The sequence below is a fragment of the Pelodiscus sinensis genome, chromosome 1, assembly GCF_052426305.1.
Source record: "Pelodiscus sinensis isolate ZL-2025 chromosome 1, ASM5242630v1, whole genome shotgun sequence".
Taxonomy (NCBI): Eukaryota; Metazoa; Chordata; order Testudines; family Trionychidae; genus Pelodiscus; species Pelodiscus sinensis.
The window spans coordinates 193,472,954-193,500,219 of NC_143052.1; the positions used below are offsets into that span (position 1 = coordinate 193,472,954).

The window sequence follows — 27,266 nt, forward strand, 5'->3', positions numbered from 1 at the left end:
TCAAGACTTTTTAGAACCAATCCTAGTCTGGCTGTCCCATTTTAAACCACACTTTACGAGGGATAGGTAGTAATAGATGTTAGTTGCTTTGTTATTCATTAAACATATTTCTTGCAACAGTGTTAGTTCTGTAATAACAGTTCCTGTATATGCTTGAAGGGGAAAAACCCTGGTTCTTTTTCAACATCTGTTCAAGCACCCTGATGGAGAAACTGATGTAGATTTGCTGCCCGAGTGGGTGAAAACAGGCATTGAATTCAGCTTCATGACACCACCTGTGTGCTGGAGGTGGGTCCGAAGCTCAGCTGCTATGGGGATATTTCTAAGACCATGAGGATTTATGAAGCTTCAGAACTGATGTAGCAGACTTCTGATAGCTTGGGAGAAGATTCTATTCCTCTAACCTCTTCCCATCTTTCTTGTACTCAGCCAGCTATTCTAGCTGTGCATCTGATTGAGAATTCTACTCCATGTAAGTTCTTATAACACACTCTTTTAGGAAATTGCCAATTAACACTCAGATTCATAGCCTTGTGGCCAAAGTGTTCAGAAGCTCAACTCAATACTGTGATCAATTCAGTACAAGAAAATGATCAAAATAAAGAGGAGACACTGTCTGCCAGAGAGGAAAACATTTGATAAAGGAGCTGGCCTTAAATTAGTAATACCTGGATATACAGTCACAGAACTCTTCCCAGGGATGTGATTGCAAGTGACTGATTGATGTGGTTTCATGAAGATAAGTAACTTTCCTTGCTCTGTTCCATTATGAAAAACGCATACTGATAGTGACAAGAATGTGATGGATTTCACACTTTTGCGCAGGAGAATGTCTATGCGTGTTGTTTTGTTATAAACACAAATAAACAAACTAACCATAGTATTGGTGACAGCTGAATCTGCAATGCAAGACTGACTCAAAACTCCTTGAAATCCAATTCCGCTGTTCACTAGATAGATGAGAGGGGTGCTCCCCCTTCATTGTTGTCTTTCAAAATGCGCACATTCTTCAGTGTTCCTGACTTTACCAATGGCAATGCCCTCCCCGTGAAACTCAAGTCACATTCAAAACAAGTCCAATGTGTCATGTATCATGCTGTGTGAGCAGGTAAGTATGCAAGCCAGATGTTCCATGGAATCTTTCTGGAGTGGCTACACTTCTGTGTCCTAGACAGTTTTTGGGAGTGCACTTTCAATGAGGTGTGCAAAGAATTAAGGCCAACACATTCAGATTTGGGGGTTTAAAGTTTGAAACTCAAACAAATGGCCTGATTTTTAGAAATGCCAAGCTCAGTACCTAACTCAGATTTTGGTGCCTTTCTATGGGTTTAGATTGCTAACTTTAGACACCTACGCCTTAAATGTTGGTGTATGGGATATATAAAATCCCAACACAATGATACAGAAATATACCCCATTTCTCCTTTCCCCCAGTGTAGAAGGACCAAACCTGTTTTAAAATAGCTACTCTAGCCACACTCTTCTCCCATTGTTACACAACCTCTCTCTCTATTATTACCATCCCCCCGTTTTTGGCAGCATTATGAGATTTGACTCTTCATCTTCCCACTGAAGTCAATGTCAAAACTCTCACTTATTTCAACAGTATAGAATTTCAACAGTATAGAGTCTATGCAATCCATTGCTTTATTTCAGAGCCACTTTACCTTGAATTGCTCTGCTTATAAATACTGAAAAGGGTTCACCTTCAAGGAGAGTGATTTAATTAGAGCTGCTGGCAGCTGTTTGTCAACAAATCAAAGCCTAATGAACAAGCTCCCTCTAGTCTGGCTTGGAATAGTTTACCAAACCACCTATCAGTCGCCCATTTCTCAATGTTCAGGATTAAAGACAAGTGAGGCTGTTACTTTTTGTTTTTTTAAAAACTAGCTATTAGATTATTTTAATGGAGATTGAAACCCTTAAACAAAATTAGCAGCTTTTGGTTCTCTGTATGTGTTGGTTCAGGTGTAAAGCTGTATTCTGCCACCAACTTTAATCAAGCCTTCCTTTAGTTCCTGACTTGTGGGAGTTTTAAGATAATTTGTTCTGTTGGCAACAATGTGGTGTGTGCTTGGCAATTTCCAAGTTCAAGTTGATCCAGGCTGCAGTGAATGTACTTTCCCTCACAAAAGCATATAATTACACTATTACTGAAGCTAGGGTAATAATGGAGAGGCGGAGAAACCCATGTGGTAAGCAGCCTCATAGCTCTATAAAGTTTTTCTTTTTTCTTTTAAATTTGTGAACAAAAGTATCTTCAAACTAGGCCCTTGGAATAGCACTACTTACAGCAAACACAATCTCAGTGAACTTTTAGAAACCAATTTTTCTTGGTTAACCTAATGGAAGGGAGGTACCCTGTACTACAAACACAGGTCATCAATCTGTGTAGAGACACTAACAGATCCCACAGAGTGGGAATTTCAACAGCAATAAAGGAGCATGAATCAAAGTCCTTAACAATATAATCTCATTTAAACTATTTGATACAACAGAATCATCGTTCTAACTCAAATCCCCAAATTAATTGATCACAAGTCACTTTTTTATGACTGGGGTCTCAAACTTACAGGCCATCCCTGTCTGGAGCAGTTGCACAATCTGGTGCAGGACTCCTGATAGGCTGGCATGGGACATGTATTTTCCTATCTCTGCCACCGCCCTGGCCTCTGCCCCCATGGCACTCCATCCCTTTTGGACATGGCTTTGGAGATTGCTAGGGGAGTCTGAAGAAGGGCAGCAGAGCTGCCTCCCCCCCTTGCACTTCCCACAGGGAAGTGGTGCCCAGTGGAGAAAGCGCACTCACTGAGGCTGTGTCTAGACTACATGGCTCCATCAATGGATCCATGTAGATGAGGGTTGTAGGCAAAGGCAAATGAAGCCACGATTTAAATGATCGCGGCTTCATTTAAATTTACATGGCTGCCGTGCTGAGCCGACAAACAGCTGATCAGCTGTTTGTCCGCTCAGCGCGCTAGTCTGGACGCTCCCCTGCCGACATCAAAGCCCTTTGTCGGCAGCCCCGTTATTCCTTGTGGGATGAAGTTTACCAGGGCTGCCAACAAAGGGCTTTGATGTCAGCAGGGGAGCGTCCAGACTAGCGCACTGAGCGGACAAACAGCTGATCAGCTGTTTGTCGGCTCAGCGCGGCAGCCATGTAAATTTAAATGAAGCCGCAATCATTTAAATCGCAGCTTCATTTGCCTTTGCCAAAAAAACAAATCTACATGGCTCCGTCGACGGAGCCATGTAGTCTAGACATACCCTGAGTGCTTTTTGGTTTCCAGAAAAATAAGGCAGCATATGGAACACAAAAATAATCCTGCCTACAACACTAGCTTCTTTGCTAGGTCACAAAGAAGTTAAGGCAAACAGATTCAAATCCAAGTGTTTCAAGTGACAAAGAATAGTCTAGTGTGCCACTCAGGAGTTGGGAAACTCAATTCTCTGCTATGTCAGCATTCATAGAAATATAGAGCCGTTGGGACTCTAAAGAGGGCATCTAGTCCATCTCCCTGTGCTGAGGAATGATTTATACCTACAACATCCCTGACAGATATTTGTCTAATCTATCATGGAAAAGCTTCTGTGATGGAGATTCTACCACTTTCTTTAGATGCCTATTCCCAGAGCTCCGCAAATCTGCGGCTAGCTGCTTTCTATCTGAGGGTATCCATATCTTCAGATGTAGATGCAGATATCCATAGCTTATTTTTGCAGATACAGATGTGGATACAGATACAAATTTTGTATCTGGAATCCTGTACGTTTGCGGACATCTGCAAATCATTTTTTTGCAGCTGGAGATACCAATTTTGTATCCACTCAGGGCTCTACCTATTCCTGTACTCAACTCTTCTTACACTCAGAAATCTTTCCCAAATATCTAACCTAAATCTCGATTGCCTATTATTAAGCCCATTACATCTTGTTCTGTGGACACAGAACACAATTGATCACCATCCTCTGAATAAGAACCTTAACATATTTGAAGACTGCTATCAGGTCGAAACTCAGTCTTATTATCTTAAGACTAAATATGTCCATATGACCAACCTTTCCTAATAGGTCAGATTTTGTAAACCTTTTTTTTTTCTCTTCTCTGCACTCTGCCAATTGTCTGCATCTTTCCTAAGGTGTTCTGCCCTAAACTGGACACCTTGTGCCATCAGTGGCCTTTCCAGAATGAAGTAGAGAATGACTATTGCCTACTGTGTCTTATACATGATGCCCTTAGAATCATAGAATCATAGAATACTAGGACTGGAAGGGACCTCGAGTGTCTAGACCATCCCTGATAGATATTTATCTAACCTACTCTAAAATATCTCCCTTGTTAATAGACTTCAGACTATTTGCTTTCTTTGCAGCTAAATCATTATTCATATTCAATTTGTGATCCACTGTAACCCCCAGATTATTTTCAATAGTGCCACTATCCAGTACTACTTTCCTTCCTAAATGTAGTACAATGTGCTTGTCTTTGTTGAATTTTACTTTGTTGATTTTGCACCAATTCTCCAAGGTCATTTTGAATTCTAATCTTGCTATCCAAAGTGCTTGCAACCACTCACAGGTTGGTTTCACTGCACATTTTGTAAGCATCTGCTCCACTCCCTTATACAAGTCATTAATGAAAACTATGATTGATACCAGCTCCAGGACAGAACCCGAGGAACCCCACTAGATACAGCTATCCAGTTTGACAGTAAATTACTGATAACACACTTTCAACTGTCTTTCAACCAGTTACAGAAGTTTCATCTAGACTACATTTCCCTAGTTTGCTTTGAGATCAGACAAGTCATTTAGTCTCTCTGTGCCTCAGTTACCAAGCTGTAAAATGGAGATAGAGTATGTTCTTTGTCTATTACTTTCTCCCTCTAAATTGGCAAATCTGGGGCAACTTTTCTTATCCAATCACTCTGATTGCTGTCCTTGCCAACTCAACACCTTGAGACACTGAAACTATCTCTAACTATCCCACAGAGAAAGAAATTCATTTCAGGCTTTAAATGATTTATGGTAAAAGGCCAATAGCATCGTAGGATGAGAAGCATTTACAATTAGTTATTGGAATTGCAGCTACTTTCACGAAGACTGAATTTGGCCAGTTGTGTTCTCAGAATCAATCCACACAATCACACTCTCATGTATCATATGCACAGACTCAGTCACACAAAAAGCTGAGAACCCTCTGCTCTGACCAAAGGCATAAAAAGAGCACAGCATCTTGCAGGATGCAGCCACGCACAATAGACCTGTAGCTTTTCTTGTGTCAATCTGTTTGGTGGATGAAATGGAAACCTAAAAAAAAAATTGTTTCAGGTCAAATGATCTGAGGAAGTGGGTCTGGCCCACGAAAGCTCATCATCTAATAAACCATCTTGTTAGTCTTTAAAGTGCTACATTGTCCTGCATTTTGAAATATTTTGGGTCACTCGAAAATATTATAATTCTCTGTGTGTGGAGGGGTTATTTTATTTTTCATTTATTTTGTTTGTTTGTCTTTTTACTAGTTTTTGTTTGCTTGTTTTTTTCTTACAGCAAGCTAAATTTCTAAATAATGTCATTTTGAACAAAAAATATCTAACTAATTTGTTTAAAAATAAAATGGTTCTTTCATTTTTTGGTTTGAAAATTTCACCAAAGGTGAATTTTTGTTTACTAAAATATTCATCCAAAAACTTTTGCCCATCTCTAGACAGCAATTGCCAGACAAAAGATAACATTTCTGTAGACTCACCCGGACACTTACAGCCGTTTGCAGAAACCTATGAACTCTCCCAAAACCAGCCTGTTATGACATTGCCTACTAATTGTGTGAAATCCACAACTGGTATGATATTGATATAATTCATAAACATTAGAAACCTATGTTAGCTTTTAAAAGTATGCTGCATGGAAATGCTGCTATAAAGGGATATAATCTGTGGGATAGAACTCTCAGGCTGTGTCTAGACTCGGGCTGTGTCTATCAGAAAAAGATACACAAATTGCGAACTACAATTTGTGTATCTTTTTCCGTTTTCTTCTGAAAGAGGCTTTTTCCAACAATTGGCCCATTTACACTGGGCCAAATGGCAGAAAAAAACCCCTCTTTTAGAACATCCCTTCTTTCTCTGGTATCCCCCAAAAAACTCTTCAGTCTAAACATACCCCCAGCCTTTAACCAAAGCAGGTGTAGAATGTTCTCTTCACAGAATTATGCTCTGACCTAATATGTGCCCTGGACCTGTGTACTTTATAGTCAGAGACCTGTCTCTTTGGGGAGGTACTAAGATCTCCCCTGGAAAGCTCAGGCAAGATCAGGCAAAATTAATAGTGAAAGGTATTTTCTCTCTGGAATGTATCAGAGTCAGCAGCAATAAACCCTTAAACCACTGTTGTGACATAAGTGGAAATAACCTAGCAAAGACCAATGGGAGCTGCAGGAAGTGGTATCCTAGTCTGCACCAATTCCCTGAGCTCCCATTGGCCAGGAATGGCAATCCGCGGCCAACAGGCACCGCAACTGCCGGTAGCTGTGGAGGCACAAGTAAATACAGTGGTGGCTACTGTCTTATTGCCCACTCCAGGACGAGATTCTCAGAAGGCTGAAACTCTCGCTCTAGACTTCATAATAGGAAGATGATCACACAGTTTGAATTAGCTGCTGTACAAGACACCACATTATACAGTAGTTAGAAAGAAGAAGTGAGAAATCAGAAAGCCTATTTGTTCTGTGACTTTTTGTGGCAGGTAAGCATGAAGCACTTCAACATAGATGTTCTCATCATTATGATTAGGAGTCTGTTGGATGCAGCATGTTCAGATTCACCTATATGTCTCTCTGTACAAATAAAAATTACACATACACACATTCTTCCTGGCAAAAAGTGTTAACTTGATAACCAGAATTCTCTGATGTCAACAACCATGTGGAGAAGGGGGATCCAGTGGATATAAGTGTACTTAGATTTTTAGAAAACCACACAACATAGGCTCTTATGTGAAGTAAACTGTCATGGTTAAAAGAATTGGTTAAAAGAGTTGTAATAAGTGGTCAGTCTGCAGAACAGAGAGAGACAAATGGCTGTATTCCCAGGAATCTGTACTGGGATCAGTACTATTCGACATATTTAAAAATTATCTGGAAAAAGGGGAAAGCAGAAGATACTAAACTACTCAAGACAGCTACATCCACAACAGAGTGAGAAGAGTTATGAAAAGATCTCACAAAACTGGGTGACTGGTGTGGCAGGGTCAGGCCAGAGGGCTGCTGCGGAGGGGGGAAAAAGGAAGCCCCAAAAGGGTAAACGACCTGTTTATGGAAGCAGAGGGCTGCAGGACAATTAGCAGCAGCTGGGAGGGATCTGACTCAGGCAGTTTGGGGCTGACTGGCTGGCTGAAGGCCTTTAAAAGCCTCAGCAGTTGGAAGCTGGGGGAGAGAGTGAGAGGACGGCAGGAGAGGTGAAGGAGAAACACAGAGCAAGAAGTTTGAGAGTGAGTCATACCAGCATTAGAGCAGAAAGCCGGGGAGAGAGTCCGAGAAGGAGTGGCTGGGCTTCCTATCACAGAGACCTGCTGAGAACCCCAACCCTTGCGGTTGGGAGCAAGAGGCTGGCCACAGTGGTGGCCTGGGTAAGAGTCTTGCCACACTGGGTAACAAAATGTTACTTCAATGTTATTTAAATCCAGGGGTTCATTTGCAACTCCGCTTGCCTTAATTACCCTACCTAGCTCGAACTAACAAGCTAGTGTAGATGTACCCTTGGAGTCGTTGTGGATAGTTCTCTGAAAACATTCACTCAGTGTTCAGTCACAGTCAAAAAAAGCAAACAGCATGCTGGAAATCATAAAGGAAGAGATAAGAGGACAGAAAATATCTTATTGCTGCTACACCCACACCCACATGGCTGCATGGTCCACCCACATCTTGAAAACTGTTTGCAGAGCTAATCACCCCATCTCAAAAAAGATATATTGGAATTGGAAAAAGTTCAGAAAAGGGCAACAACAAATCACTGTTGTATGGAATTGTTTCCATATAAGAAAAGATTAATAATACTGGGACTTTTCTACTTGAAAAAGATACAACCAAGGGAGGAGATAATAGTGTTCTATAAAATGACAGGTGTGGAAAAAGTAAATAAAGACATGTTATTTTATTCATAACTTAAGAACTAGGTATCACCAGATGAAATTAATAGGCAGCAGGTTTAAAACAAGCAAGCATTTCTTCACACAACATATAGCCAACCCTTGGAACTCCTTGCCAGAGGATGTTCTGAAGGCCAAGATTATAACAGGGTTTAAGAAAGGACTAGATAAATTAATGGAAGACAGGTTCATCAATGCCTATTAGTCAAGATGTGCAGGGATGGTGTCCCTAGCCTCTGTTTGCGAGAAGCTGGTAATGGGAGATGGGATGGATTACTTGATGATTGCTATTCTGTTCATTACCTCTGAAGAACCTGTCATTGGCCACTGTAAGATGACAAGATACTGGGCTAGATGGACCTTTGGTCTGACCCAGTATAGCTATTCTTATATATCCTGTGTTAAGTCCAAAGCATTTAAAGAATGGTCAACTGTTGCACAAGTTTCCCCATAGACTTCCATCTCTCCCAGCCTCCAAATCCATGCAAACTTTGGATTTTCTGCAGAGACTGCCAGTTAGTGTAAATGATCGTGACATTTTAAAAGACATGGAATAAAACATGGTCCCTGCAACAAGGAGCCCACAATTCACCACAAATAAAACAAGGGGCAAAATGTAAGCTAGAAAAAAGGTGTGATAAGATAATATCTAGATATACAGACCCACTTTGTCTGGAAGTGGGTGACAGGAGAGGGATCACATGAAGATCACCTATTGTGTTCCCTTCCACTGGGGCATCTGGTTTTGGTCACTGTCGGCAGACAGGATACTGGGCTAGATGGACCTTTGGTCTGACCCAGTACGGCCGTGCGTATGTTCTGTGTTCTTATGTTCATCACCATTTGTCCAAACAAAAATCTCAGCTCATATTTCTGACATCCCCTTGTGAATGTCTAGCCTTCAGCTTAAGCTCAGAGTCCTACTCTCCCCCACCCCCAAAACCCTCCCCACTACCTTGTTTCTTAAACACTATGGACAACACCACCATCCTGCCTGTCACTCAGGTCTGTAATATGAGAAACATCTTCAGTTTGAATCTCTCTCTCAAGCTCCTCTCTTCCAGGCTCTCTTGAAACCACTCGGATTCTTTCTGTACATTGTCTCTAAAAGGTGGTGTTTCCCATCTATCCATGTTGCTCACTCATCCAGGCTCTCATGATCTCACATCTTGCTTACGTCATCATCCTTGTCTGTGGCCTCGGTAAATAGAGGTATAGATACGCCTCGCTCATATCCATTCAGAATGCTGCTGCAAAGATCATTTTCTTCCCCTTTCATTGATCATGTCATCCCTCTTTCTCTAGCCCTCCAATGACTCCTTCTTCTGTGTCCATTGAAACAAAAGCAGCTTGTCCTCACCTTCCTGGCCTACCTGCTCTCTACCTATCATCTCTGTTTACTATTGAAATGTCAGCGCTCACCTCCAGTCAGCATATAAGGTCAGCTTCATGGTTCATTTGTTACATTTTTCAAACAAGCACCTTTCATGCTTTTTCCCCCATGCTGTCCCTCATGCTTGGGAGCACTGCCTGTAAACAGCTGCAAAACTAACACCTTATCCACTGTCCTGAAAACTCTCCTTCACCTTGAACCTTACAAAAAGCTTGACAACAGCTAGGTTGCTGGTAGGTTGAGAGCACAGCCTACTATGCTAACCAATATTGTCTCATTGTTTTCCTTGTATCCCCCCATTGGTCTGTCTGTTCCTAGCTGTAATATCTTGTCCTAAACTCTTAGGATATGTCTGCACAGCAGCATTATTTCAGAATAACTGACATTATTCCAAAATAACAAAAAGCTTGTCTACACTGCAAGCCATTATTTCAAAATAATGTTGAGCTGGAGGTCTACTTACTCCGACTCCTGTAACCCTCATTTTACGAAGAGTAAGGGGAGTCGAAGGAAGAGCGCACTTCCTTCAACTTCCTGCTGTGTAGAGAGCACCAAAAGCCGAATTAAACTATTTCTACTTCAGCTACACAATTGACGTAGCTCAAGTTGCGTAGCTTAAATCGACTTTTGCCCTGCTGTGTAGAAATGCCCATAGGGGGCAGAGACTGCCTTCTCTTATGTATCTGAACAGCATCTGTCACACTGGTGCTACAATAATACTAATAGTAATACTACATTAGGTACATATCTGACCTGCATATCTCTAATATCTCACACTATCTTTGCAACACTCCTGTGATCTGGGTGAATCAAAATATTAAGTGAATCAACATGTTCCATAGAATCGCTATGGTTAGAAATTCCACGCTCCAATAATAAGAAATTAGCAGTAGGGATATATTACCGACCACCTGACCAGGACAGCGATACTGACATAGAAATGCTGAGGGAGATTAGAGAGGCTACCAAAATAAAGAACTCTATAATAATGGGGGATTTTAATTACCCCCATATTGACTGGATACATGTCACCTCAGGAAGAGAAGTGGAGATAAAATTTCTCAATGGCTTAAATGACTGCTTCTTGGAGCAGCTAGTGCAGGAACCCACAAGGGGAGAGGCAATTCTCGATTTAGTCCTGAGTGGAGTGCAGGATCAGGTCCAGGAGATAACCGTTACAGGACCTCTTGGGAATAGTGACCATAATATAATAACATTCAACATTCCTGTGGTGGGAAGAACACCTCAGCAGTCCAGCACCCTGGCATTTAATTTCAAAAAGGGGAATTATGCAAAAATGAGGAGGTTAGTTAAACAGAAATTAAAAGGCACAGTGACTAGAGCCAAATCCCTGAAAGCTGCATGGAAACTTTTTAAAGACACCATAATAGAGGCCCAACTTAAATGTATACCCCAAATTAAAAAACATAGCAAGAGACCTAAAAAAGAGTCACCGTGGCTTAACCACCATGTAAAAGAAGCAGTGAGGGACAAAAAGGTATCTTTTAAGAAGTGAAAGTCCAATCCTAGGAGATAAATAGAAAGGAACATAAACACTGTCAAATCAAGTGTAAACATGTAATAAGAAAAGCAAAAAAAGATTTTGAGGAACAGCTAGCCAAAAACTCAAAAAGAAATAACAAAATGTTTTTTAAGTACATTAGAAGCAGGAAGCCTGCTAAAAAAACCTTTGGGTCCCCTAGATGATCGAGCTATAAAAGGAGCAATCGAGGACGATAAAGCCATTGCGGAGAAACTAAATGATTTCTTTGCTTCAGTCTTCACGGGTGAGGATGTTGGGGAGATTTCTGAATCTGCACCATCCTTTGTGGGTGATGAATCTGAGGAACTCTCCCGGATTGAAGTGTCATTAGAGGAGGTTTTGGAACAAATAGAAAAACTTAATGTTTACAAATCTCCGGGACCGGATGGCATTCATCCAAAGGTTCTAAAAGAACTTAAATGGGAAATTGCTGAGCTATTATCTGTGGTTTGTAACCTATCCTTTAAATCGGCTTCCATACCTAATGACTGGAAGGTAGCCAACATGACACCAATATTTAAAAAGGGCTCTAGAGGCGATCCTGGCAATTACAGACCGGTAAGTCTAACTTCAGTACCGGGCAAATTAATAGAAACAATAGTAAAGAATAAAATTGTGAAGCATGTAGAAGAACATAATTTGTTGGACAAAAGTCAACATGGTTTCTGTAAAGGGAAATCCTGTCTTACTAAGCTGTTAGGGTATGTCTACACTACCCTCCTAGTTCGAACTAGGAGGGTAATGTAGGCATACCGCACTTGCAAATGAAGCCCGGGATTTGAATTTCCCGGGCTTCATTTGCATAAGTGGGGAGCCGCCATTTTTAAAACCCCGCTGGTTCGAACCCCGTGCAGCGCGGCTACACGGGGCACGAACTAGGTAGTTCGAACTAGGCTTCCTAGTTCGAACTACCGTTACTCCTCGTGAAACGAGGAAGCCTAGTTCGAACTACCTAGTTCGTGCCCCGTGTAGCCGCGCTGCACGGGGTTCGAACCAGCGGGGTTTTAAAAATGGCGGCTCCCCACTTATGCAAATGAAGCCCGGGAAATTCAAATCCCGGGCTTCATTTGCAAGTGCGGTATGCCTACATTACCCTCCTAGTTCGAACTAGGAGGGTAGTGTAGACATACCCTTAGAGTTCTTTGAAGGGGTTAACAAACATGCGGACAAGGGGGATCCAGTAGATAGAGTATACTTGGATTTTCAGAAAGCCTTTGACAAGGTCCCTCACCAAAGGCTCTTGTGTAAATCACATGGCCATGGGATAAGTGGGAAGGTCCTTTCTTGGATTGAGAACTGGTTAAAAGACAGGAAACAAAGGGTAGGAATAAATGGTAAATTTTCAGATTGGAGAGGGGTAACTAGTGGTGTACCCCAAGGGTCAGTCCTGGGACCAATCCTTTTCAACTTATTCATAAATGATCTGGAGAAAGGGGTAAGCCGTGAGGTAGTAAAGTTTGCAGATGATACCAAACTATTTAGGATAGTCAAGACAGAAGCAGACTGTGAGGGACTCCAAGAAGATCTCACCAAACTGAGTGATTGGGCAACAAAATGGCAAATGAAATTTAATGTGGATAAGTGTAAAGTAATGCACATCGGGAAAAATAACCCCAACTATACGTACAGTATGATGGGGGCTAATTTGGCTACAACAAATCAGGAAAGAGATCTTGGAGTTCGTGGACAGTTCTCTGAAAACTTCCACACAGAGTGCAGCGGCGGTCAAAAAGGCAAATAGGATGCTAGGAATTATTAGGAAAGGGATAGAAAATAAGACCCAGAATATCTTACTGCCCCTGTATAAAACTATGGTACGCCCACATCTTGAATACAATGTACAGATGTGGTCTCCTCACCTCAAAAAAGATATTTTGGCCTTGGAAAGGGTTCAGAAAAGGGCAACTAAAATGATTAGGGGTTTGGAACGGGTCCCATATGAGGAGAGGTTACAGCGACTGGGACTTTTCAGTTTAGAAAAGAGGAGACTGAGGGGGGATATGTAGAGGTCTATAAAATCATGAGTGGTGTGGAGAGGGCTGATAAAGAAAAGTTATTTATTAGTTCCCATAATAGAAGAACTAGAGGACACCAAATGAAATTAATGGGTAGCAGGTTTAAAACTAATAAAAGAAAGTTCTTCTTCACACAGAGTGTAGTCAACCTGTGGAACTCCTTGCCAGAGGAGGCTGTGAAGGCTAGGACTATAATAGAGTTTAAAGAGAAGCTAGATAATTTCATGGAGGTTAGGTCCATAAAAGGCTATTAGCCAGGGGATAAAATGGTGTCCTTGGCCTCTGTTTGTCAGAGGCTGGAGAGGGATGGCAGGAGACAAATCGCTTGATTGTTGTCTTCGGTCCGCCCTCTCTGGGGCACCTGGTGCTGGCCACTGTCGGTAGACAGGATACTGGGCTAGATGTACCTTTGGTCTGACCCAGTACGGCCGTTCTTATGTTCTTATGTTCTAATTGCAGATTTCAGCCATGGAACAGAAAGACAAAGTGACTTGTCCAAGATCATACAGATAGTCTGCAGCAAAGCAGAGGCTTGAAGGCTGGTCTTCAGATGGTGGTCCAGTGGTTATGGCAGTTTTCTTTTTCTCAGTGGATCAATGGAAAAAACTGAGTGTGGGTGGTTGGTAGACAGCAAATAGGAGATCATTCCAAGCATAGGTGGGGTGGAGCACTGGAGGAGGTGTGAAACGGACAAATATCAGTTGCAGGGGAATCACCATCTCCTGCAGAAAAATCTGTGCAAAGAGGCTTGGCAGTGGAGGAAGAATCCATGCCGAGGTTGTGCTTGCTCAGTTTGCTTTACCGGGTAGGTGGGGTTTCGCCTCTGTCCCACTCACTCCCACTGCTATATAACACGTGGTAGGGTTTGTCTCCCCTGAAGCTGTCAATCTCCACGCTGAATGTGTGGAATCCAAAGAAGGGTCTTTGTCTACACACAGGCTCTGAGAGTGCCTGCTTCATTACCTGGGCCCTGGCTCTCTAGCAGCAAGATCCACTATTTAGGATAACTCCTGCACAACTATCTCTGGAATTCTCCCCACCTTGTAGACGTTCCATAGTAAGGAATGGGCCCCACACAAGAGTTAACTGAGATTCAGGTCTCATTAGCTTTTAACAGCATTACCACTGGTTGTAATGAGTGTCCTCCTAGCCATCTCTCCCTACATAGATCTATGAAAAGTATGTGTTGGAGATAGCTAAAACACCCACACCAGTAATAGAGAGGTAGCCGTGTTAGTCTGATCTAAACAAAAGGAAAAACTACATGGCACTTTAAAGACTAACAAGATGGTTTAATAGGTGATGAGCTTTTGTGGGCCACACTAACACACCCACACCAGTGTAAGCAATGAGAAACCTGCCTGCAGCAAGGATTGTCTTTGACTAGATCTTGAGTAACAACTCCTCCCATAGCTGGTTATTTCTGTGAAACATGTAAGAATGTTAAACATTTTTTTTCATGATCTACTCTTAGCTTAGTTGGGCTGGCTATTCCATCGCTATTTTGCGGGAGGGGGAGGATACAAAAATAAAAGCTAAAATAGAAACTTTACCTGCAACCACACTTACTGCATGCACCACAAGAAAGCAATTTCAATCAGAAATTTCTAAGTCTGTTGAATGTAATACAGTCAAGCCCAGTTTCCTGCGTCATTCACACATTTTTATGTAAATTAATTAACTATTTAAGAGGCATTTTAATAGGTATGTGTTTTTCTCTTAATAATAAAAGGAAAAGTGTGTAAGAGTCTCAGAGCAGTAAAGACTCAGTCTTATAGGCTGCTGAGTACTCTGTTTCTGAGCCAGGAAAGCACTGAAACATGTGTTGGAATTTTTCAATGGATTTTCAAAAGATGAAAATGTTGATTATTAAAATCCCAAACAAAACCAACAATTTCTATTTGAACCAAAATGAAAAAAAAAGTGACAAGTTTACAGTAAAAATGTTTCGATTTTTCACTTCGCTTTTAAGTGAAATTTCATGTGCAAAATTGAACTGTTTAGTGCAAATTTGTAATTTTTTTGCTGGGTTTTGACCAGCTGAAGTATCAGGTTGGTCAGGTTTGTGGCCTACATGGGGAAATGGTTCTCACTCTTTAGTTTTCTATTGGCTGCCAGCTGAACAGGCCTTAGGCTATCTTCATTTTGTCCCTTCTACAGTACTAACCACATTATTAGTGCTTAGGCTCCGATGCAATGAACCATGTAAGTACATGTCCCATTGATTTCAATAGCATGTGCTCAAATACTAGGCTCAGTGTCTTTACATAATAAAATGAGACATGCCACCCATTGCTAAGGATATTATGTAAAAGAGAGAAAGACTAGGACACAAATAGGAGCTTAGAGATCACCAAGCTCATTCATTCAAAATGTGTGGGTTTAATACTTCCTATTTTCTGCAAAATAAACAATATTTTCATGTAAGCAAAAGATGTAATAAAGATCAGTGAGTGGGGAGCTCCTTGGTAAAAAGCAGTCTGTCTTCTTAAGGAAAAGACGGGTGGATAGAAAGCACATTTCTTACAATTGCTTAGGAAGTATAAAGATTTTTCTGGAAAATTGGATAGACCCACCTTATCCTGTCATAGGGAGAAGCTTCACTATTCTCTCCTGACAGGTAACATGCACAATGAAGCCAATGGAAATGATGCTTACATAAAAGGACTAAAGATTTGCCTCCAGTTAGCAAAAGAACATCTTGTTACATTTTCAAAATGCTAATAAAGGGCCTAATTGAAAATCTATAGAAATCAACACAAAGATTCCCATATACTTCAATGGGTTTTGGATCAGGTTCAAAATAAACACAGAGAATTTCAGTGCTGCTTTTGGTCCAACCACCTCACACCTTTGCAACAGTTTGGCCTTTTGCCTCATAAGCAAGAGGATCTATGTCTGAGCAAACCCCAATATATTTTAAAGGCATATCCCTGCTCTCCTTACATAGGCCAAAGTCCATATCAGATAAAAGATTCTAAGGCCAGAAAGGACAGTTGTGACTTCCTGCATAACACAGGCCATAGAACGTCCCTGAATTCATTCCTCTTTCAACTAGAACACCTCTTTCAAAAAAAATACCCAAACAGCAACGTCAGTGAAGGTTTTGCCTGTGTAAAGTATACTGGGTGAAGTGTTGAAATAGTTACTGGACATAAAGAAACCCCAGTACAACAGAAAGCAATGCAAGCAAAGATCACAAATAAAGGCAGAAGACCCTTTTATTTCGCATAGACAAAATGCAAAGAGTGTCTCATTAAATTATTAAAAAAAGAAAAGAAAAACCAAAAGCAAATTGATTCCCTCCCCTTCCACTGATAGCACTCATCCTAATTATCAACAAAACAAAAAGATCGACCGAGGACCCATTTTCTAATTAAAAAAAAGTGTGCAAACATGACAAAAGACTTTTTGATTTCCCAGATCAATGTCCCTGTTAAATTCACAAATAGGGTGATTTGTTTTCCTTCTTTTTAATCTTGTGTGATGGAACTTCCCGTTAAAATGTTTTATTTAGTTCCCATGCACTTTGTAGAAAATCAGTAAAAACACAAAAAGCTTGTGGAGATCAGAAAACTGGACTTCTTTTACCCAAAAATTTAGATGTCCAGTCAGATGAAGCTCACACTCAGACAGAAAAAAAGCAGGAGAGTCTTTGCACTGTCTGTAGCTTGCATTTTTTTCAAATATTTTGGCAATCTTCTTTAATTATAAATATTGGAATTCAATAAAAAAGGTAGCTTTGATTGATTTTTTTTAAATTGTAAGTATTTACAGCCACTGTCCAGCCATGCTCTTTTTGTTATACCAGGGTGTAAGATTTTGCGTAGGGATTGTTTCCTTTCAAGTGGCCCCGGGAGTCCAGCAGGGATTCTTGGGAGCTGCTCATTTTAGCTGCCTGTCCTAACTCAGCTCCTTCTCGCTGAGGTAATGTTGCCATGGCACCAGGTTGCCATGACTGTACTTCTCTCGTGGAGGATGTCTCCATAGGTATCGGCTCCAGAACTGTGGGACGCTTCAAGGTTCGGCTTTTCTGAGGTTCCAAGCAGGCTTGTCCCAAACTCAGGTCTCTGCTAGTGCCTGAAACACCTCGGTTTAACAAAAAGTCCATTCTAAGATACGGTGGCAAATGCATGAGGTCACCTGTGAAGAAAAATAGGAAAAGAAACCTCTTAGTTATGCAATACAGTAAAACTGTCTATTTGGCTAATATGAACTCAAGCAGGTAGGCAACCATTTAATCTGATTTCAAAACTACCAGACTTTCCTAATCTAGTGATAACATTGGTGACATAAAGGCAATGAAGCTGGTCAAAATGTATTTTATTTTCTAAGAAAAATAAATTGAAGGACTTTTTCCCATCATTTACTATTAAAGACCCAAAACAATTTGGCATTTGGTGGCCAAAAGTTGGAAGGCTTTGGCCATTGAACTTTGAAAAATATTGATTTGGTTTTCAGTTCTTCAGTGACTCTTTTCCCCCCTCCTGAATTTTAACTAAAAGCTCCACTGAACACAAACATAATACATTATACAAAAATTGGATGAAATAACAGTGAGGCTACAAATTTAAACAAAGTTAAAATATAAAAAGGTAGGGACATTGTAGTAATATCAACGTGCCCTCTTAAAACAGCTGTAACTGGCAGGGCTGGATTAAGAAAAGGTCTTTAGGGGCTTCAGATGAGAGCTCTGGGCTATGGGAGGCTCCTTTATCCCAGGGCCCTGGGCTGCAGTCCCTAAAAACCCTGTGTTCTGGGCCAGCCCTTTCTGGCGGTGGTGGGAGAGGTGACTCACCTTGGCTGGAATGGCGTCGCCGCGACAAGCATTGCATTGGGAAACTCTGTTCCTGAGCTGCCCTGTCCCCTGCAGCTCCCATTCGCCTTGATTCCTAGCTAATAGGAACTGCAGGGGGCCATGCCTGAAAGTGAGCAGAGGGCTACGTGGAGCCACCTGTTCCCTACCACCACCAAATGGAGCTGCCCCAGGTAAGCACCTGAGTCCCCTACCGCACTTTAACTCCCACCCAGACCCTGCACTCCAACACCCTGCCCCAGCTCTAAGCCCCCTTTTACACTCTCCCTCCTCCCAGAGCCCACACTCCAATTCCCTGCCCCAGCCATCAACCCCTTCCAGACCCCACAGCCCAGCCCCCACCCTTAGCCCCCTCCTGCACCCAAATTGCTGCCCAGACCCTGCACCACCACCCCAACCTCCTGGCCTGAGCCCCTTCCCACACTCCAAATCCCTTGACTGCGGTCTGGAACCCCCTGCACTCCAAACACCTCATCTCCAGCCCCACCCCAGAGTCAGCACCCTCAGCTGGAGCCCTCACCCTCTCCTACTCTGCACCCATTCTCCTGCCTAAAAGAGCAGCCTGATCCCCTAATTTCAGGACCACAAAATCTAGTAGCCCTGAGCCACCAGAAGAGTTAATTGGCCCTGGTCACCAGCTCCGATCACAATGCCATCTGAGTGATAGAGAAGCTCTGTCATCTTTATTTTAGAGATAGGAAACTGAGGCACTGAGGCAAAAATCTATGGTAGAACAAGGTATTGAATCTGGGTCTCCAGGTTACCAAGGTTGATGGCCTACACACTAAAGCATCCTTCTTCCTTTCCTCATGGTTGATGTTTTACAACACATATATTCACTAATTAGTGTACACATTAAAAGAGCAACACAGGAATATGAAATAAATATAACACAAGATATATTAATACTGTCATAAGAACATAAGAATGGCTAGACTGCATCAGACCAAAAGTCCATCTAGCCCCGTATTCGGTCTTCCAACAGTGGCCAATGCCAGATGCCCCAGAAGGAATTAACAGAACAGGTAATCATCATGTCATCCCTCTCCTATCATTCATTTCCAGCCTCTGACAAACTGAGGCTAGGGACACCATGCCTACCCATCCTGGCTAATAAGTATTGATGGACCTAACCTCCATGAATGTATCTAGTTATTTTTTGATCCCTGTTAAAGTCCTGCTTTTCACAGCATCCTCTGGCAAGGAGTTCCACAGGTTGACTGTGCTCTGTATGAAGAAAAACTTATTTTTGTTTGTTTTATACTTGCTACCTGTCAATTTCCTTGGGTGACCCCAAATGTGAACTGTAACTTTTTTGCTCTCCTGACTTCTGAACATTTAAATTTGTAGCCAATAATGCTACATGGATGGGGCTAGAGGTCTTGTTGTATTCATCCTCCCATCATTTCTGTAGGCAAGGGGTTTCATACAGAGTGATGGAGCTCACTCCATTGGTTGAGTTAGAATAGCTTCTTTGGAACTGCTCTGTGGTTACCATGCACCATGTAAGGAAGCAGAAGGTAGACTATCATTGTTCATATGCATGTATCTTCCCATCTGCTAGTCCTGCTATACAAATTCAGTTAATTTAATCTAATATTGTTTCATTCTTTCATAAAATGACTCACAAAAATTCAAGGAGTACAGTGGGAAAAAAAGCAAAATATAAAGCATGCCTTCTTCCAAGAAGATTTGATGTTGAAGATGGATACATGGATGATGGTGATAAATACCTTCAGATCTGGGTTCTTGGTACAACACAGTAATGACAATTCATCTCTTTTGGGCATCCATTCCCATCCACAGCCACATAACTGGGGAGCTCTACACTGCACTTCAGGGTCTCAGAGATTGGGCTTCAGCCTGAAACCTGATGTCTACACCAGAGTTATACAGTTCCTTAGTCCTAGCTCCACGAGCCTGAATCAGCTGGCACGGGCCAGCTGCAGCTATCTAACCGCTGTGTAGACATACCCTAAAAGGGAACGAGATGTCTCGGAAGCTTATAGTTTTCTATTACAATGCAACAACATTTGCTTCTAGCATCCCATTACAACTAGCACTTCTCTGAGTGCTAGAGCCTTCTCCCCCACGAAAGGAACCAAGGGGACCGCAGGGTGAGGACGTCAGCCCACAAGACCTAGATCCATCATCAAAACTGCAGCTCTTTAACCTCTGGCAATGGTTCATTTTATTCTCTTACCCACACTGGTAACCAGCCACAAGTTGATATAAATAAACAACTTCACCCAAGTACAGCATTTAGATACTTCACATGTTCCTACTTAACTCATTGTGGCTTGAAGGGGCTGCAAGGAAGACAAACATCTCACTGGTCCTCTGCCAAATGGCCCCTAGGAGGAAAAATCTTTCATAACACCTTAAACAGGTAATTGGCTAAAACTGCAGCATCTCTTAGGCTGGGTTCCCATTTCTAGTTTGGGCGAGTTGGGTGGGCAGCTGGAGCAGAACTAAATAAGTTGGACTAACGTCTCAGAGGTAGGGAATGCTGGCCAATGAGCACTCCTCTTCCCTACCTGGCCAATGGGTGCTAGAGATGCTCATGGGGGGAGTACCCATTGACTCTTGGGAAGTTGCTCCTCTGCGACTACGACTGTGCTCCTTACATTGCCAGTCCCGCCAATTTCCCCCACCAGTGGGTTAGGGATGGGGGGTGAGTGGCATTATTGACTAATCGGAATGAAAGTAACTCAATACTTTACAATAAAGCAGATTTTTAACGTTGCTTTAAAAATGAAGGCAATGTTATTGTGGCCTAAAAGATAAATAGCTTTGAATCTATTCATGATTTAAAGCCACAGACAGAAAAATTACTGAGGAGTTATTTTTGGAAAGAATCACAGTTTATTCCTGTGGATCTCCTGCAGGCAGTGTCTGGCACCATATGTTTTATTCTAGTTACATTTCCAATACAGCTGTATGGTACACTGTATTTAACCCCCACATAGAAGGATGTAGTGCCTGTCTCAGCATTCAGCTGACATACTGCAACATCATTTGCACAAAACCAGGAAAAACTGTGTGCCCATAATCATATGGTTACCACTTAGAAAATGAAAGGCAAATTGTCAAGGGCCTAATAATTACTAGTTTCCATTTCATGATACCTCATCCCAAAGCTGTTTACATGTACACGAGTCACTTTGACTACTGTAGGACTGCAGCTTCCACAAGGGTGAAGTGCAGCATTTCACAGTGGCTGGGGTAGGAAGTGAACAACAGTGCATGCAATTGAAATGGGAGGGGAGAGAAGAATTATGGTATATAATTACCCATAAAGGTCCATGGGTTCACAAATCAATACTTGTAATTATTTTTGAGGTTATTAGCCATCAAGACCTATGAGACACCAAATAGCACCACGCCCACTGACACCATGTTGAAACATTGGTTCCATAGGATTCAGGGACCAAGCGTCACCCGCTGTATTTATTGAATCACCTACAGCATTTTCAGCCGCAATAGCTTTTCCCCTGGAGATCACTCACATCATAGCAATGATTTCAGCACGCTTAACTCCTGCTATCCTTAATGTGAGATGATACAGCTGTACCACTTCATTAAGAGTAGCAGAGAATGGATTGCGTCTTAAAAATGCCATACCAACTGGTCGTCTATACCTATTGTAGCTTGCACTGTATGTTCCCTAATATACTTTATGTAACAGCAAAAACTCAGAGAAAAATCCAGATCTTGGATTACTGGCAGGCCCTAACTCTCCTATTAAATATGCATTTCAATCACTGAGACTTCCTGAGACTAGTGGATTAAACATGGATTGTAAAAAAGAAATGTGTTTAACTTCAGATGGCTGAAGTTTTACTTTCAAGACACTAGATAGAAAACAAAATGTGTACACTTTGAGATCTTTCCAGACTATCTGAAAGAGAAAACATTTCTCTGAATCCACTTCTGCTAAGACAGTCTTTAATCTTTACAAACAATATTCAGTAATTTTAAAGTAATTTGCATATGAAGGCGCACACAACATGAAGGGGTGCACAATTTTAACAGGATTGTATTAATATATCACAAACGAAGGAGTGTAACTTGTTCTCCAAAATCCACTAACACAGTGTCATCTTATCTTGATTTACCTTGAGCACTAATTATTCTGATGTGCACATTTTCATATTGTAATGAAGCAATAGTTTTTTGTAACTGAAAGAAGCTTCATTCTCTACAACTTCCAAGATAAACAGATGATTAAAAGTGTTGAAAAAGAAAACTTTCAAGATTCTAACTTGCCCTCTACCTCCCTTGCTAGAACTGGAGCCATATCACGGGATGAAAAAAAGTCTTTGATTTGTTAGAACTAATATTTCTGACTAAAAACATTCTTTGAAATAGGACCACAGGGGTCCACTTAGCTTCCTACATTAAGAGTTAGGGTATTTTAAGGAGATTAAAAAGGAGGAAAGAACCTTGGCTACAGAAATAACATGGCAAGACTTCTTTTCTCATATTTCCAGACTCATTGGCATATTTGTTTTCCAGTTTGTTATTTTTCTGCCAAAGGACAATTCAGTTGAATGTTACATTTTTCAGGCAAAGCATTAGGAAGCTTTAAGACGGTTCATTGCCTTTGATGCTCTAATTACCTCTTTTCAATGTGGCGTATGCCTTATTAGCGATGAAAGCAAACCTTTCAACTGCGTAAGCACCACAAATGAGTATGTTTAATAATTTATGCATTTAAACTTAATTAGTACAAAAGCCATTCAGAATCTATAGCCTTCTGATGGGCTTAGAAATAAGAGATATGCTGTCTTTGGAAAAATGGACGATGTACATCAATAAGAACCATCCATTCAAATATGAATCAACCCATATAATTGGGCATCAACTTAATCCTTCATTCTGTGTGGCAAAAGCTCTAAAACAGTTGAAATAGTTACCATAGAACATATTAAGAAGAAATCTTCTCTAGCAAATTAAAATAACCAAAATACTGTAAGTCACTTCCCTACATGCATTTATCATTTACAATATATTTTTCCCAGAAAAGGGATGTTTACTAAGGCTGTGATTGCATTACAGAAAAAGTGCATTTTTGCAGTCTTTGCATTTTTAATAGCTAACAATGTCAAATCCTAGCAGGGAAGGGTAATTGTTATTTTCATGTAGCTAAAAGTGGTCAGATCCAGGCTGAGGGACACCAGGCTCACCTTGACTAGTTACAATGAAGTAAAAACTCTTTGTGCTTTTCCTCCACTAAGATTTTACAGTGAGACAGTTATTTTGATCTAATCAAAACCGAACCACCAATTAACTCAAATCTAAACCAAGCCCACATCTTTTACCTGTGAAGACCTAGCCTAACTATCCTTCAAACTTCAGAAAATTCCTCCACTTTTTATGGGGGTGTTGTGGGCAGTAAAAAGGTACTCTTTCCAGTTTGGTATGCAATATCTGTATGGTTTTTCTAATGCATCATGACTGTGCCAAATCAAAACCAATCTTCACCTTTTTACCCCCAAAGTATTTCTCCTCAGTGGCAGGCATGTTCCTGACAAATCTCAACACATTTTGAGATGTGAAATGGGTTCAAAAAAGGGGGCAAGATTGTGAATATTGGAAAAGGGGTTTTATTCTCAAACACAAAACAATTTTCACTTAAACATTTGAAAAAAAAAAAACCCCAAACCATTCAGCCTGGCTGACTGCAGACCTAGGAAACATCAGTTCAAAAGACAGACATTTTAAAAAGTTACAAGTGGCTGAAATCTGGGATTCGGGAGATTCTTAACTAGGGTTGTTGTCTCAGTCTAGCTGTAATATTTCTTACAATTGTCAGTATTTAAAATAAGATCTAGTGCCCACATTGTCCATTGTATGCTACCTTGAACCAATAGAGTTGTCTATGTTGCATCACAATAATTTCTATAAGAACAGGCTATGGAGTTATAATAATCATAAGAAATAACTGGAAATATAAAAAAGAAAAGGGCTCTATTCAAACACTAATCTCTTAGGGTATGTCTACACTACCCTCCTAGTTTGAACTAGGAGGGTAATGTATGCATACCGCACTTGCTAATGAAGCCCGGGATTTGAATTTCCCGGGCTTCATTAGCATAAGCGGGGAGCCGCCATTTTTAAATCCCCGCTGCTTCGAACCCCGTGCAGCGCGGCTACACGGGGCTCGAACTAGGTAGTTCGGACTAGGGTGCCTATTCCGAACTACCGGTACACCTCGTTTCATGAGGAGTAACGGTAGTTCGGAATAGGAACCTAGTCCGAACTACCTAGTTCGAGCCGCGTGTAGCCGCGCTGCACGGGGTTCGAAGCAGCGGGGATTTAAAAATGGCGGCTCCCCGCTTATGCTAATGAAGCCCGGGAAATTCAAATCCCGGGCTTCATTAGCAAGTGCGGTATGCATACATTACCCTGCTAGTTCGAACTAGCGGGGTAGTGTAGTCATACCCTTAGGGTTAGATAGTGCTCATGTTTTATTCAACTGACTATGACAGTAAGATGAATCTGCCTTGTGCCTCTTTATTTGGCTGACCCAGACCTTGGGTTTGAGTCTGACAGAGAGCAGATATCTTGCTTTGTAGACCCCAGAGAATTAATGGGGCAGAGGGAAATTGCTCCATTCCCTCCCCTTCTTTTTCACTGGCAGAGTAACTGGCCAGCCATACGGGGGGAAAAAAGCTCTATCCTTTCAAGAGCTAAAGTTATTTGTCCACACTGGAGCTGGGAAGTGCAACATCCTGTACAGACATATACAGTATACATGATAGCCTGGCTTGAGCCTTTAAAAAAAGAAGTGGCATAGAAAAAGAAGGCTGCCCAAGTACAAGCCTTCCTGACCCATGGGGTACATAACTGGGGATCTGGCTTGAGACACCGCCATGTGTGTCACTGTTGCCACATTGTTATTCTGAGGGTGTGTCTAGACTACATCTCTCTGCCAACAGAGAGATGTAGATTAGGCACATTGAAATTGCTAATGAAGCAGGGATTTAAATATCCCATGCTTCATTAGCATAAAAATGGCCACAGCTTTTTTTTTCAGCACGGAGCTTTGTAGGAGAAAAGCGGCAGTTTAGAGGCTGATCTTTTGAAAAATAAAGCCTTTTCCGAAAGATGCCTTATCCTTTGTGAAATGAGGTTTACAGGATCTTTCGGAAAAGGCTTTATTTTTTGAAAGATCAGCCTCTAGACTGCCGCTTTTCTCCGACAAAGCTCCGTGCTGAAAAAAGCGTTGGCCACTTTTATGCTAATGAAGCGCGGGATATTTAAATCCCTGCTTCATTAGCAATTTCGATGTGCTTAATCTACATCTCTCTGTCGGCAGAGACGTGTAGTCTAGACACACCCTGAGTGTGCTAGCTGGAGCACAGTGAATGCCAAGCTGTCTACCTGTGTGGGGAATGACACCACCTAGCAGCTGTGTGGATTGACCCACAGGTCCATTTAATCCTTCAAAAATAGTAAAAAGAACAGAAAAATATTAGTCACATATTTTTAAAATGTTCACTTTATAAAAGTTTGCTCCAGTGTGGAAGTCCCTCTAGATGATTTAATTTCATCTGCTTGGAAATGAAGCAAAATGCTGTGTTCAAACAGGGAATGAACCCAGCTGTCTGCTGAAGACACACTGAAAGGGAACTGAAATGTTCCCAAGAAAATTAGTGCCCACTCAGCTGAACAGACTCCTCAACTAGCTCCCAACCAGCTCTCAGGTAGCAATGGGCTATGAAAAGCTCCGCTCTTTGGGGCATATCATAGCACATGAGGTAACTTCTAGGCCCTTTAACAAAACATGCAGGGTGGCTGAAACAATCTTTCAATTTTAATAGGAACCCTTTCCAGGACACATGATTGGTAGCAGCCTCAGAGCTCACTCCGGTTGCTGAATCGCTGGGGTTAGCCTAAGCCAAGAGGAAGTGTAACGTGAATGCTTTATATCATAGCATTTGACTTTGTTTCTCCAGGGAAGGGTAAGAGAAGCAGTGGGGAGGAGACCAATCTTAACTGGATGGTCTGTGCAGACAGCCTCTTAGAAAGCCTATTAGAAAGACCCAGAAACTTCCAGAACAGATTGTGGTAGTTACCTGACATGCTCAGTAACTATTCTGAGACTGTATAGGAAATTTCCATTACCTACCTGGCAAAGTATACCCTACTAGCCCTCAGAGTGGAGCCAATCAGAGAGTGTGTGTGGAGGAAAAGAAGGTTGTAAATAGAGGTATTAAAAACAACCCTGTAGATTCAGGGCCTGATCATCACAGGACCAAAAAATGTAGCTGTTATGAGGGCTGGGTCCCAAGCTCTCTGTATCAGTTTGGAAACAGACTTCTGTTTCACCAGCAACAATGAGCTATTAACCCCAAAGGCTGCAGAGTCACTAGCTGTGAAAATCCAGCTGTTTGCAGACAAGGCACCGAAAGGACTTAGGTGCTGCCAATCTCCTCCAGCTCTGAAGAGTAAAGGTGACACACTCTATATACTATGGTCACACTATTAAGACTGAGAAATCTGAGAAAAGATCAGAAGGAAATGTGTCTTAGTGTGTGTGCTAAAGTAGAAAGTATTATGTTGAAACCTTAGATTTGAATCTTTGTAACAGAAACAAAGGGGCAAAAGTCTGTGTACGGAATGCCAGTAAATTCACTGTGCAATAGCTTTTCCCAATACCATTTACAACGTTCGATACTATTTATAACATGTTTTGTGCCCATTAAATATTTGTGTATGGTATGCTCTGTTTGAAATTGATTGGGGCCTACTTACTAAGGTTTTACCTGCAACAGCCTGAGGTTTAGCTTGGTGTATTGGTTTTGAAAAGTCCTGAAAAGACAAAATACTGGCCTGTGCTTCAGCAAAGAGTTAAGCTCAACTGCATGAAGAAGTAGAGTGTGTAGTTATAAAAACTATTGCCTGAGTATCCCCTGCCTCCTCTATTAGGGTATGTCTACACTTGCCCCCTACTTCAAAGTAGGGAGGCAAATGAAGCATACCGAAGTTGCAAATCAAGCCCGGGATTTAAATATCCCACGCTTGATTTGCATGTTCCCAGCCGGTCGCCATTTTAGAAATTCACTAGCCTGGAGTAACTGCCCGCGTCTACACGCGGCAGTGAAACGGGAGTCCGATTTAAAGCCCTAACTCGAATTAGCTGGTATTCCTCCTGCAATGAGCTAGTATATCATAGACCCACTAATACATTCCCTATATAGGGATCTCATACAATTATTGCCTAGCCTAAGTTGGAAAGTGTTCCACAAAGAAGGAGGGGCTCTATTATTGACTAGTCATGTCGAAGGCCTAAAAAGGGAAGTGAAAGTGTAGCTCATTCTCTCATTGCCTAGAAACCTTTCTGTG

At 41.6% G+C, this 27,266-nt stretch overlaps 1 protein-coding gene across 1 annotated transcript in view; it reads right to left on the bottom strand.

The window, feature by feature from the left end:
* Positions 1 to 16,309: 16,309 nt before the first annotated feature.
* The window catches only part of DSCAM (DS cell adhesion molecule), a 697,767-nt gene continuing 686,810 nt past the window's right edge, over positions 16,310 to 27,266 (bottom strand). Inside the window, exon 33 of the mRNA XM_075912112.2 lies at positions 16,310 to 17,239. Within this exon, the coding sequence (XP_075768227.1) occupies positions 16,899 to 17,239 (341 nt within the window). The 3' untranslated portion in view covers positions 16,310 to 16,898. The remainder of the gene's footprint in view (positions 17,240 to 27,266) is intronic.